The sequence below is a fragment of the Vicugna pacos genome, chromosome 9 (assembly GCF_048564905.1).
Source record: "Vicugna pacos chromosome 9, VicPac4, whole genome shotgun sequence".
NCBI classification, from domain to species: Eukaryota; Metazoa; Chordata; class Mammalia; order Artiodactyla; family Camelidae; genus Vicugna; species Vicugna pacos.
Genome location: NC_132995.1, coordinates 50,943,635 through 50,955,659, shown reverse-complemented (window position 1 = coordinate 50,955,659; position 12,025 = coordinate 50,943,635). Strand labels below are relative to the sequence as shown.

Below are 12,025 nucleotides of genomic sequence, written 5' to 3'. Positions count from 1 at the left end.
CCCATTTGACCAATAAATACAGATACAATGTAGTAATGTTTTCCTAGGTTAATCTACCAAGGCAATAGAAATAAAAGCAAAAATAAACAAATGGGACCTAATCAAACTTACAAGCTTTTGTACAGTGAAGGAAACTATAAACAAAATGAAAAGACAGTCTACACACTGGGAGAAAGCAACTGACAAGAGCTTAATTTCCAAAATACACAGTTTATGTAACTCAATAACAAAAAACAAACAAGCCAATCCAAAAATGGGCAGAAGACCCAAATAAACATTTCTCCAAAGAAGACATATAGATGGCCAATACACACATGAAAAGATGCTCAATGTTGCTAATTATCAAAGAAATGCAAATCAAAACTATAATGAGGTATCACCTTACACCAGTCAGAATGGCCATCAGTAAAAAGTCCACAAATGATAAATGCTGGAGGGGGTATGGAGAAAAGGGAAACCCTCCTACACTGCTGAATGGAATGTAATTTGGTGCATCCACTATGGGAAAAAGTATGGAGATTCCTTAAAAAACTAAATATAGGTCACCATAAGATTCAGTAATCCCACTCCTGGGCATACCCAGAGAAAACTCTAATTCAAAAAGATACATGTGGTAGGAGGGTAAATCTCAGTGGTAGAGCACGTGCTTAGCATGTACAAGGTCCTGGGTTCAATCCCCAGTACCTCCATTAAAATAAGTAAGTAAGTAAGTAAATAAACTTAATAACTTCTCCCCCTAAAAAATTTTAAAAAAAAGATACATGCACCCTAATGTTCATAGCAGCACTATTTACAATAGCCAAGACATAGAAGCAACCTGAATGTCCATTAACAGATGACCGAATAAAGATGTAGTATATATACATATAATGGAATGCTATTCAGTCATAAAAAAGAATGAAATAATGCCATTTGCAGCAACATGGATGGACCTAGAGATTTTCATACTAAATGAAGTCAGACAAAGACTGACATCACATGGTATCACTTATGTGTGGGATCTAAAAAAAAATTATAAAAATGAACTTATTTACAAAACAGAAACAAACTCACAGACATAAAAAACAAAATTACCAAAGATGAAAGAGGAGGAGGGATAAATTAGGAGTTTGGGATTAGCAAATACAAACTACTATATACAGAATAGATGAAAAACATGTCCTACTGTATAGCACAGGGAACTATATTCAATACCTTGTAATAAATTATAATGAAAAAGAATATTAAAAAGAATATAAATGTATAACGGAATCACTATGCTGTACACCAGAAACTAACACAACACTGTAAATCAACTATACTTCAATAAAAAAAAAAGAAAACAATAAATACAGGGAACCAAAAACTCTACTCAGGAATCATAAGGAATAGTAAACGACAAACTTCAGCTCCAACTTTCTGGCCCATCAAGAGGGAGAAACAGTGCCTGTACTGGATTTGGGGGTTCCCCATGTGATGCCATTACCTAAAATCCATATTCAAATTGCTATGAATGTCTGGTGATGAGTTAACATGAGTTGGCTCATGTTGGTTTAAGAAAGAACCAGCCAGGGGGAGGGTATAGCTCAAAGTGTTAGAGTGCACGCTTAGCATGCAGTAGGTCCTGGGTTCAATCCCCAGTACCTCCTCTAAAAATAAAACCTAATTACCTCCCCCAACTGAAAAAAAAAAAAAGCCAGAACCAGCCATTCTCTGGGTGGAGTGAGGAAAGCTGATGGTGTGGCCTTTAAGCAGCCAGCGAGGTATAGTTGGTGTCAGGGCTGGGCTTGGACTGTTCCAGCCTCTCAGAGCTCAGAGCCCTGAGAGCAGCCCAGCCAGCATTGCTCCACCCTGGCCACACATTCCAGTCACCTGGTTGGGAGCTTTAAAAGTACCAGAGCCAGGTCCCATTCCAGATCCATTGATTCAGACTCTCTGAAGGTACATCTCAGCCCTCAGTAGGCTTAAACTGTCTCCACGTGATTCCAGCAGGTGCTGAGATGCTATGTGTTTGAGTTGATGCTAGATTCACATTCCTCCCTTTTCTGTGTCTGGGGTATGTTACTTATCCTCTTTGAGCCTCCATTTCCTTATCTGTAAAATGGAGGTATAATGATATCACAATCTCAAGAGTATTGAAAATCAAGGGTCTAGCAAAAGCCCCGCCCCCAAACACTTACTGTTGTGGCCCTTTCTTCCCCGTTGTCTCAGCAGGCACTTCCCTTTGACCCACGTTTTCCATTCAGACCCACAATAACTTGCCAGTTAATTCTGCTGCTTGGTCTAGACATGTGTATTCATGACAGGGTTATTTATTCCTAGATTGTGAACGCCAAGTCCTTGTGAGGATTAAAGGAGCATGTGTGGCGTACACTGAGGGCTCGGGAAAAAATTGCACCAGCAGGCGTGGCAGCTCTGGTGCAAAAGAGAAGAGCTCAGAGCTTATAGGGATCAGAAGACCTGGGCTGGGGGCTCAGCCCTATGATTTAAAAACTGTGACTTGTCACATGACCCTGCTGAACATCAATTTATTCTGCAAAACGGGTTGGCAATGCTGTGTCACAGGGTTTGTTGCGAGGATTATAGTCACATTATATAAGTGAAGCCATGACCATGCTCTCCTCTCTTGTCCATTTTGTATATTCAGAAAAGCAATGGCCCCCATCCATCGAGAACATGCGCTGAGCCTAGTGCTTTGTGAAGCACTCAGCATGTACCGGCTTGCGCTGGCCTTACATAATCCTGTGAGACGGGTGTTCTTAGCAGTGTTTTGGGGATGAGAAAACTCAAGGAAGATAACCAATTTTCCTACTATGTGTTGGAAATACAGCAGTGAACAAAACAGAAAAATAATTCTGTGCCTTCTTGGGACTTACACCGACTACATGCCAAGTTCTGAGGACACAGAGGTGATTAATAAGAGTCAGTCTCTGCCTCCTTGGGCTCTCGTGATGTTCCTTCTGTTTGGGGGGCTGAGTCTGCATATCCCAAAGGACATCTAGTTCCCAAGGCATTTAGAGGCAGTGCAGTGCAGTGATTTACGGAACTGCTTTTATGTCAAACATCCGTCCTCCCTCTTTATAAACAGAGATAACAAGAAGCAGCTGTTCTTTCCCAAGAGGCTCTGACATTGCTCTGGAATCTCGAAAGTCCGACCCCTGCTTTCCCTGTCTTTGCTGATATGGGAAGAGTGGGACAAGGAATGTGTCGCCAGTAGGAGCTGTTTCCTGGCTGGTCCTCCAGGCTCTGATAAACACCATTCACTGGATGCTTGACGCATGCCAAGTAGCGTGCTAAGTGTCTTATTAACCATCTTTAATCCTGTGGAGAGAGTCATTAGCAGTCTTATTTTTACAGCCTCAGAGACGTGGAGGAATTTGATCAAGGTCAGCAGCTGGTCAGTGCATGTTCTTCTCCACTGTCCAGTAACGCTGCCCAGTTTTTGAAGCTGCTGGTTGTGGAAAACAGTAGATATGAGAGCAAAAGTAGGTGTTCCACAGCTTCTAAAATGTATTTGCTGCCTTAAAATAGGACAAAAACCGACCAGTGCATAAAAGGACGGGGCAATGGGAATATGAAAGGAAGTTGCTATCTTACACAAGAGTTTTGGTCATTCATTGCTGTGTCACAAGTCACTCTAAGACTCAGTGGCTTCAAACAACAGCCGTATTATGTCTGTGGGTTCTGTGCACTCAGCTCTGTGGTTGACTGGTCTCTGCCAATCAGCTCTTCTGCTTTCATTGATGTGGTCACGAGTCAGGTGGCAGTTGACTGCGACTCGAGGAGGGCTGGGCCTGGGCCTCTTTTCTCCATGTGGCCTCAGGACCTGTCCTTGACCTTCTCCATGAGATCTCTCCAGCAGGATAGCTGGATTTCTTTCATGGCAGCAAAAGGTCCCCAAAAGTGAGCGTCTCAGGCAAGAGAAACCAGAAGCTGCCAGTCTCCTTTAAGGCTGAAGCCGGAACTGGCATAGCTTCGCTTCCCCTGACTTCTCCTGGTTAGCACAAACTGTGGGGCAGGGAGGGGCCACACCGCAGTGTGAATATGGGATCTGGGCTGTGTAAGGCCTTTGGGGCCAACTTTGGAGACTTACTACCCCAACAGACCCATTTCCATTAGAGTCTCAGCTCTTCCACTCGCTAGCTGAGTGCCTCAGCCACTGGCTTAAATCTCAGACCCTCAGTCTCCCGATCTTTAAAATAGGAATTATAATACCCGCCTCACCAGGTGGCTGCAAAGTTTAAATTAAACAATATACACTCTGAGTGATCGGGTCTGCACTGGTACTTAGAACACAATAGGAGCTCATAGCATGTTCCCTTCCTTTCTTTTCTTGGAAAAGAGAGGAAAATTGAAGAAATCAGCCAGTATGGTCACCAGAAATATTAACTGTTTGGAGCAGCTACAGTGCATACACCTCTGGCCTGTCACTGGAAGGGAAGTAAACACTCATGACCTAGTGTAGGATTTTAAGTTTCTTCTAGTCTGGCTGTACACAGTCAGTCATAACTAGTTGCCTATTATAGCTGCTCCAGAAGACGCACAGATAAGAAGTATCACGGGTGTCCTGAGGAGGGAAAGTTTGCTCAGGCTGGGGAGGGTTACGAAAGAAGGCTTCCTGGAGGAGGAGGTGAACAGCCGAGCCCCTGGGAGTGGGAAGTCGTTGGATGGGCAAGGAGGAGGGGAGACTCCTCTTTCAGGCAGGAGGACCAGTGGGAACAGTGGCATGCAGCTAGTCAATCCCAGCAGGTGGACAGTGAGGAGCAGAGCCAGCTCTGCCCGGGACATAGTGAGAGATAATGATAGTTGTCGGTGCCATTTATTGAGAGCTTCCGATGTGCTGGGCAATCTGCTAAGCCTTTTGCACGTACGAACTCATGCCCTCCTCGCAAGAACTTTAGTACAGGTGAGTAGCCCCATTTTACAGATAAGGAAAGTGAGGCACAGAGTTGCTAAATAACTTGCCCAGCACCCCAGAGCTGGGCTTTGAACCCAGCCTGCCTGGCTCCAGAGGCTGTACTTGCAACCACTGTTCATTTCCACTACCTTTGAGATGGGGGTGGAAAGTGGTTTAGGGATTGAATTGTACTGGACTGTAAGAATTTGGGCCTTATGCTGTAAGCAATGGTGTCCTCAGTTAAGAGGGCATGTCCAGGAAGGCATGCATGTGGGAGTTTGGCTGTGCTGACTAACACAGTTGCTGCTGATAGCATGGAGCTATTTAAACTTAAATATAAATTAATCGCAATGAAATTAAATTCCTCGTCCACACTAGCCACATTTCAAGGGCTGTGTAGACACATGGGGCTGGTGGCTGCCACACTGGACAGTGCAGATCATCATGGAAAGTTCTACTGACAGTGCTGGGTTAGCAGGAGAGCTGCCAGGATGGCAATTATATGTGACTCAGGTGGACAGAAGCAGTCATGACTGCACAACAGGCCAGTTTAGAGGATAACGTGTCAGAGAAGTCCGTGCTTGGTGATGGTAGAAATGTGACTAGTCTGTGCATTTATTTATTAATTCATTCGTTCATTCATCTGTTCCACAAATACAGAGTGCTACCAGTCCGGGAGGAGCAGCTGCATTCAGAGGTGACACAGTCCACTGTGGCAACAAAGAGGCAGATGTAAGAAATCCCCCAGGGCCGGGAAGCATGGTGGGAGAGGGGACATTCAGAAGGCCTCCTGAAACGGGCAATGCTGAGACAAGAGTTGGCCACATGCAGAAGCTGGGAAGAGTGGTCCAAAAGGGGAAGAGCTTGTGCAAAGACTCAGAGGCATCACACAGCATGGCCATACGGCCTCATTCCAGACTACTGCGGGGTGGGCGTGCAGAAGAAGGCAGCAGGGGCCAGGGGAAAATGGCGGGCAGGAGAAGGAGCGAGGGAGGGGAGAGGTGAATTGTTCAGACTTGAGGCACCGAGGCTGGGGCTGCTGAGGAAGAAGCAGGAAGAAGGCTGGAGTTCCAGGCAGCGCCCTTCCCTGGGTTGGGTTGAGTATGTCCTGGGTTTCCTCCCAAGTCACACACGTTTGCACATGCCGGCCAGGCCGCCTCCAGTAGTGATCAGAGACTGTGGAAGAGGATTCGCTTTCAAAGGGAAAAGGCTTGTACAGAACCACACACAGTCTGCCCTCTGGAGGGTCTGAGCGATTCTCGGGGCAAGCAGGAGGGCTTTGCCTCCTCCCTTGGGAGGAAGAAGGAGGGGTGTTTCCAGATGTGCACCGCTGCTCGGTATGTTGTGCTTACCGACCCTATTGTCTCATCCTGGCACAGACTTGGCAGACACTATTACCATCCCTTGTTTATGGAGGAAGCAACTGAAGCTTGGTGAGGTTGTGCCCCCAGGCCAGGGATCACACAACAGGTAGCAGGGGCGGGAGACTGAGCCTGGGATCCTTTTAGCTGATAATTTTGGGAAGGATATGGGAAGAGGAGGCTACCCTTCCCTGAGGCCACTTTTTCCATGAAATGTGTTGTGTCTGTAAGAGTCTCAAAATGAGAAGTCAAGCTGAATTCAAAAGGGAGAGTTTTTGTGCTATAAAAAAACAACAGCCTTATTTTGCAATTCTGTATCTTCTACTACAAAGTCATGGCTTAAAATGAGTTAATATTTCTCTTTTGGAGATAATGTTATCATATCTAAATTAGTTTGCAATTTTCCAATTAAGTTAGCTTTTAAAGGGTGACTCAAATTAGCCAGGGGGATAAGCTGAGCAGGTAACATGGAAATCTCAGACAGCAGGGTTCAAGGTGACAGGCAAAGTCCCAAGGAAGTTGGCAGCTGCCCTCCCGAGGGGGAGGGTGCTGAGTTCCAGAACTCAGAGTGTAGGGAGTGGTGGGAGAGCCTCCTTAGGACTCTTGGCATGAACACTTCACCACTAAACAGAGATCATAAATTATGCCATTTACATTTAAGAAGATTCGTTACTTCCATAAAGTTCTACCAAACAGCAGAGACTAGTGTTGTACTGGGTATTACAGGTAGAAAAATGGGAAGTCACAGCTCCCTGACCTCATGAGCTCAGAGCCTAACAAGGGAGAAAGGAATGTAAATAATAATATAATACAGACGTGCTGTATATTATCATTTATATAATAAAAATTTGCCATACTTGGGAGGTAGACTTGACAAGATTGAAATACAGTAGACATTACTGGTAGAAAAAGAAATGCCTTCTAACGTCCAAGCTGGAACATTTCAACTTTCCACCATGACCTTCAGGGCCCAATCAGTGAGGCCAGACAAAAATTCAACGGAAGTAATACCGCTGAGTTATGTCTAGATACTGTCCTGACATTTCCACCTCCTAAATAATCTTTCAGATTGCTCCTCTCTCCTCCAGCCCCCCAGCCACTGTCTTTACTATTTCTGATCTCTTAGCAGCACTTCCTCATGAGCCTCCAGTCCCACCTGCTCCAACCCACCTTTCCTGCTGCCACCAGGTGACCCGGCTGACCTTCAGACCTGATCATGTCACTCTCCTACTTAGGATCCAGAGGTTAGCACAGTGCCTGGCACATAGTAGGTCTCAGGAGATGCTGAATGAGTGGATGGATGGCACATGGCCTCACTGGGCTACGTGGTCACTGTATTTGTTTGCTAGGGCTGCCATGACAAAGTGCCACAAACTTGTGGCTTGAACAACAGAACTTTATTCTCTCACAGTTCCAGAGGCCAGAAGTCTGAAACCAAGGTGACAGCAGAGCCATGACCCTTCTGAAGTCGCTTGGGAAGAATCCCTCCTTGCCTCTCCCAGCTTCCTGTTTTGCCAACAACCCTTGATGTTCCTTGACTTGAAGCCGCATCTCCTCAGTCCCTGCCTCCGTTGTCACATGGCCTTCTCACCTCTGTGCCTGTCACTGTGTTCGGGTCTCCCTCTTCTGATAAAGTACCAGTCATTGGATCAGGGTCCCCCTTAATCGAGCAGGACCTCTTCTTAACTTGATGACATCTGAAGTCGCCCTGTTTCCAAACAAGGTCACGTTCACAGGTACCAAGGCTTAGAAGTTCAACATATCTTCTTGGAAGATACGACAGAACCCACAATAGGCAAAAGTGGAAACTAAAAAGGCCATAAGCGGATTTATTTGGACATCTAAGTTCTCCTAGTTTCTCTCTCTCTCCTGTGCTCTTTTTTAAGGCTAAAAACTTTCAAGCCGTGCTAAAATGGAAAAGTAGATTAAAGTGCTGTGAGGGCAGGGAAGAAGCAGTAGTTAACTCCATGGAGCCTGAGGAGGCGTCAGAGAAGAGGTTTATAGCTGAGATGTTCTTGGAAAAGGGTCTAAGTGTGCAAGCGTTTAACAGAAGGCATTCTCAGCAGAGAAACAGCATACGCAAAAGCGTGGAGGTGTGGCTGGCTAGGACAGATGGCCCAGTGGGGATAAGGTAAGGTTTTATAGTTTATGTTGATTCTGGGGTACTGACAGGAAGTAGGGACTTGGTGTTCTGGGGGCCTCTCCCTGAGACCCCATTTCTACAGTTCTCTCCCCACCCCTACTTCCACCCTTTATTCCAGGCTTGTCCCTCAAGATCCAGGTTACCAGGAACCCTAAAGAAGCAAATAACCAAGCCTATGCGAGCAAACCTGGAAGGCTCACCTACATACATGTTTAAAAAATATCAAGAGAATACCACCCACCATTCCAATGACCAAGGCCATTATCAGTTGCTCAGAGCTCTCCAAGTCCAAGTAGAGGACTGAAACCATCAGGAAGGTGCGCAGGACATGACTCAGCTGTGTGAGCGTGTTTCCCAGAATTTGATCCAAGAGCCTGAGCCTTCAAGTGGGATCAGCCACACGAACAACAGAGAGGTGATTAACTTGGTTTAAATAGGTGTTGAGCCTATAGCAAGAATCACGAAGACGTTCATGCCCTGGGGCAGGCATCCTAGTCCTGAGAATAGACTTGTCTGAGCTTGGCTCTCCCAGAAGCCGACCTGAAGACAAAGATTCCAGTGCAAGTGGTTTATTTGAGAGGTGAACCCGGGAAATGACAGTAGGGGAGTGGGGAAGTGAAACAAGGAGGGTGGACATTAACGGTGCATTATCAAGGCCATCACTGTTTCTGGACGACTGAAGCTCAGTCTGGCTGGGGGACTCCGGAGATGGTGTGAACATGCCTTAGGGTAATCTTGAGACAGCTGAGGGATTGGCCCTCCAACTTCGGTCAATAAGGGTGACAGTTTCTCCTGAGAGGCTCTAACTTCCAGGCACTTCCATCCTGTTCCTCCTGTTGCAGAGGGAGGCAAAGCCACAGGTGCCTGCATTTAGAAGCCTTACATGGCAAGTGTAAGGAGTTAGGGTGGAGTACTGACAGTGTCTGCTACAACCCTCAATGGATAACTCAGCCCAGGCTAAAGGGCGAGTGCAAGAAGATGTTCATAACAGTGTTGACTAGACAGCAAGCTGAACACATCAGAAACAGGCGACTGAAACCACATAGAGCATCTAGCAAATGAGAATGGTGTAGTAAATGTCCATTCACTGGAAGGAGACTCAGCCACCACTACGCTGATTTCAAACTCCTTTAGCAACATGGAAAAAGGCTTATTATCTAAGGCCAAGTGGGAAATGCAGGATGCAGTATGAACTGGTTATATGTACACTACGATTTTGCCCGAGTAAAAATCAATCTTCAAGAGAAGAAGCATTCAAAAGAATCACAAAGAGATGAAAACATGTTAGGGTGTTGGGATCATGACACGTCTTTTGCTATGTCGTCTTCTTTGATCAAATGGAGGGCAAAGATTCAATATGACTAACAAAAACACCAATTCATATGGATGTTTCTTGCATCCCCTCCCAGATAAACTGCTCACACTTAAATTCTTGTCTCAGCTTTGGAGGGAACCCAAACTAAAATGGGTCTATTTCCAGGACTGGGATGTCTGGGCCATAGGGCACGAACAGCTTCATTTTTTTGGTGGGTTTTTTTTTGTTTGTTTTAATGGACTCAATGCCTTGTTTAAAACAAACTTGCTCTCTTTCTGTTTTCATTTGCTGATCCTGCAAATCAGGATTTGGAGGTTCAGACAGCTGAATCAGATCACTGGAATCACGGTCACATGGCTCTAGCCATGTCCTGCTTCTTTTCTTCACCTACACAGAGGTCAAGGCACTCTGGGAACTGACACCACCAAGATGAATTCTGTGCCCAAGAATCTGCAATTTATCAGAACATAAAGAATGTGAAAATGGAATTTAGCCTGCAGATTTGCCCTCCTTATCGAACGTCTCCAAGCATGTTCTATGAGGGACATAAATTAAGCCTTTACCCAGCAGATACATTATCTCTGTATGTGGCCTTCCACACAGTTTTCTAATGAAAGTCATTAGGTGCTTGGCCCCTGGAGATAAGAGACCAGTTCTGCCCAACCTGTGTTCCAGTCTGTGAGTCAGCGAAGACATTGGATCCTGCCCAGGGCTCTCTGACTGGCAGGACTACTCCGGAGGGCTTGGAAGGGCTTCTGGGAAAGGGAGAGAGGCCAAGGGTCAGCCCCAGGGACCTGGAAGATGGGACCAGGCTGGCAGATGTTCATTGAGTCCTACTGTATGCCAGCCAAGGGATAGACAGAGATTAAGAGACATTATTCCTTCCTCCGAGAAACTCACAGAATAAAATCTCCCAAGTGTCCATTAGCAGACGTATGGATAAGCAAAATGTGATCTACCCGCACAGTGGGATATTATTCTGCCATAAAAAGAATGAATTACTGATACATGCTCCAACATGGATGAACCTTGGAAACTTTGTACTAGACACAAAGGTACACATATTGTATGATTCCATTTGTAGGAAATATCCAGAACAGGTAAATCCATAGAGATCAAGAGTCATGGTTGCCAGGGACTTGGGGAGAGAGGGGTGGGAGCAAAATATAAAATATGGTAACTTACGTCAGAGCAAGTTAATATCTTAAAACAAGACATAAGATAATTGTGTTCTCTGAAGATTTTGGCCACACTGCCATGAGAAACCATTTTTAAGGCACCTTTTTTTTGAAAGTTCCAGAGTCCCACCAAGTCGCATGGCTCCTTTCTCCAGCCTCAAGTTACTAACTTCCTATACAGACCGTGTCATCCAGTGCTATGTTTTGTTGTAATAGTGTCTCCCCTATTGCAATCCAAATCGCTTAGGTAGATATTTTCCTAAAGGAAAAGTTCCCAAGAGGAACTCTGGTGTTAGCAGTTAAAACAATTTTTCCCATCACTAAACTAACACAGTAATTTTGGCAAATTTAATTAATTGTGAAAGTTATCATGAACAACAAACACTACTTAGGAAGGCAAACAAAGAGCTAAGGTGGGGATACATTCGTTCTGAAAAACTCTTCATTGAACATTTACTGTATAAACTTTTATTGCATGCCTCCCCCAAAAGAAATGAAACATTATTACCTGCTATAAGATAGATGACCTTGAAGACTATGCTGAAGTGAAAGAAGCCTGTTCCAAAAGGCCACAGTGTATGATTCCGTTTATGTGAAATATCCAGAACAGGCAAATCCCTAGAGACAGGAAGTAGATTAGTAGTTGTCAGGGCTGGTGGGAGAGAGGAATGGGGTGTGAATGCGAAAGAGTATAGGGTTTCTTTGGGGGTGATGAAAATATTCTAAACTTGATTGTCCTGATGGTTGCACAACCTTGTGAACATACTAAAAACTGTTAATGGATGTTTTAAATGGGTGAACTGTATGATATGTGAATTATATCTCAACGTTTTTATTATAAAAATGAAACTGAGGAGAGAGGCATATTATATGAGGCAAGTTCTACAAGGTTCATTAAGAAGTACTGTTCGAGCTGATCACGGATGAGCTTGACGGTAATCACAGAAGAACTAGGGAGAAAAGTGTTCCTGACCAGCACAGGCAAATGCACAGAGATATGAAGGAAAGTCACTGGCAATGAATTACAGTATTTAGGATGTGCTGTGACTTTGAGCTTGTAGGGGAATAATGGGCCCATGAGATTTTTTAAAAAATAATTTATAATTTTTGAACAGGTAATACAGCCACACGGTACAAAATAGAAAAGTCTCA

General features: G+C 44.9%; 1 protein-coding gene across 5 annotated transcripts in view; it reads right to left on the bottom strand.

Annotated features, from left to right (window-relative positions):
• BCO1 (beta-carotene oxygenase 1) overlaps positions 1-12,025 on the bottom strand; it is an 82,536-nt gene that overhangs the window by 34,336 nt on the left and 36,175 nt on the right. For 4 of the 5 annotated variants that reach the window (XM_072967793.1, XM_072967796.1, XM_072967794.1 and 1 more), the window contains one exon: positions 11,382-11,491. Coding sequence is in view for 1 of the 5 variants with exons in the window: in XM_006207519.4 (XP_006207581.2) it covers positions 1,852-1,890 (39 nt within the window). In the remaining 4 variants the exon portion in view is untranslated. Of the gene's footprint in view, positions 1-1,851; positions 2,158-11,381; positions 11,492-12,025 lie in introns of those variants that run through there. The other variant, XM_006207519.4, reaches the window with a different exon arrangement.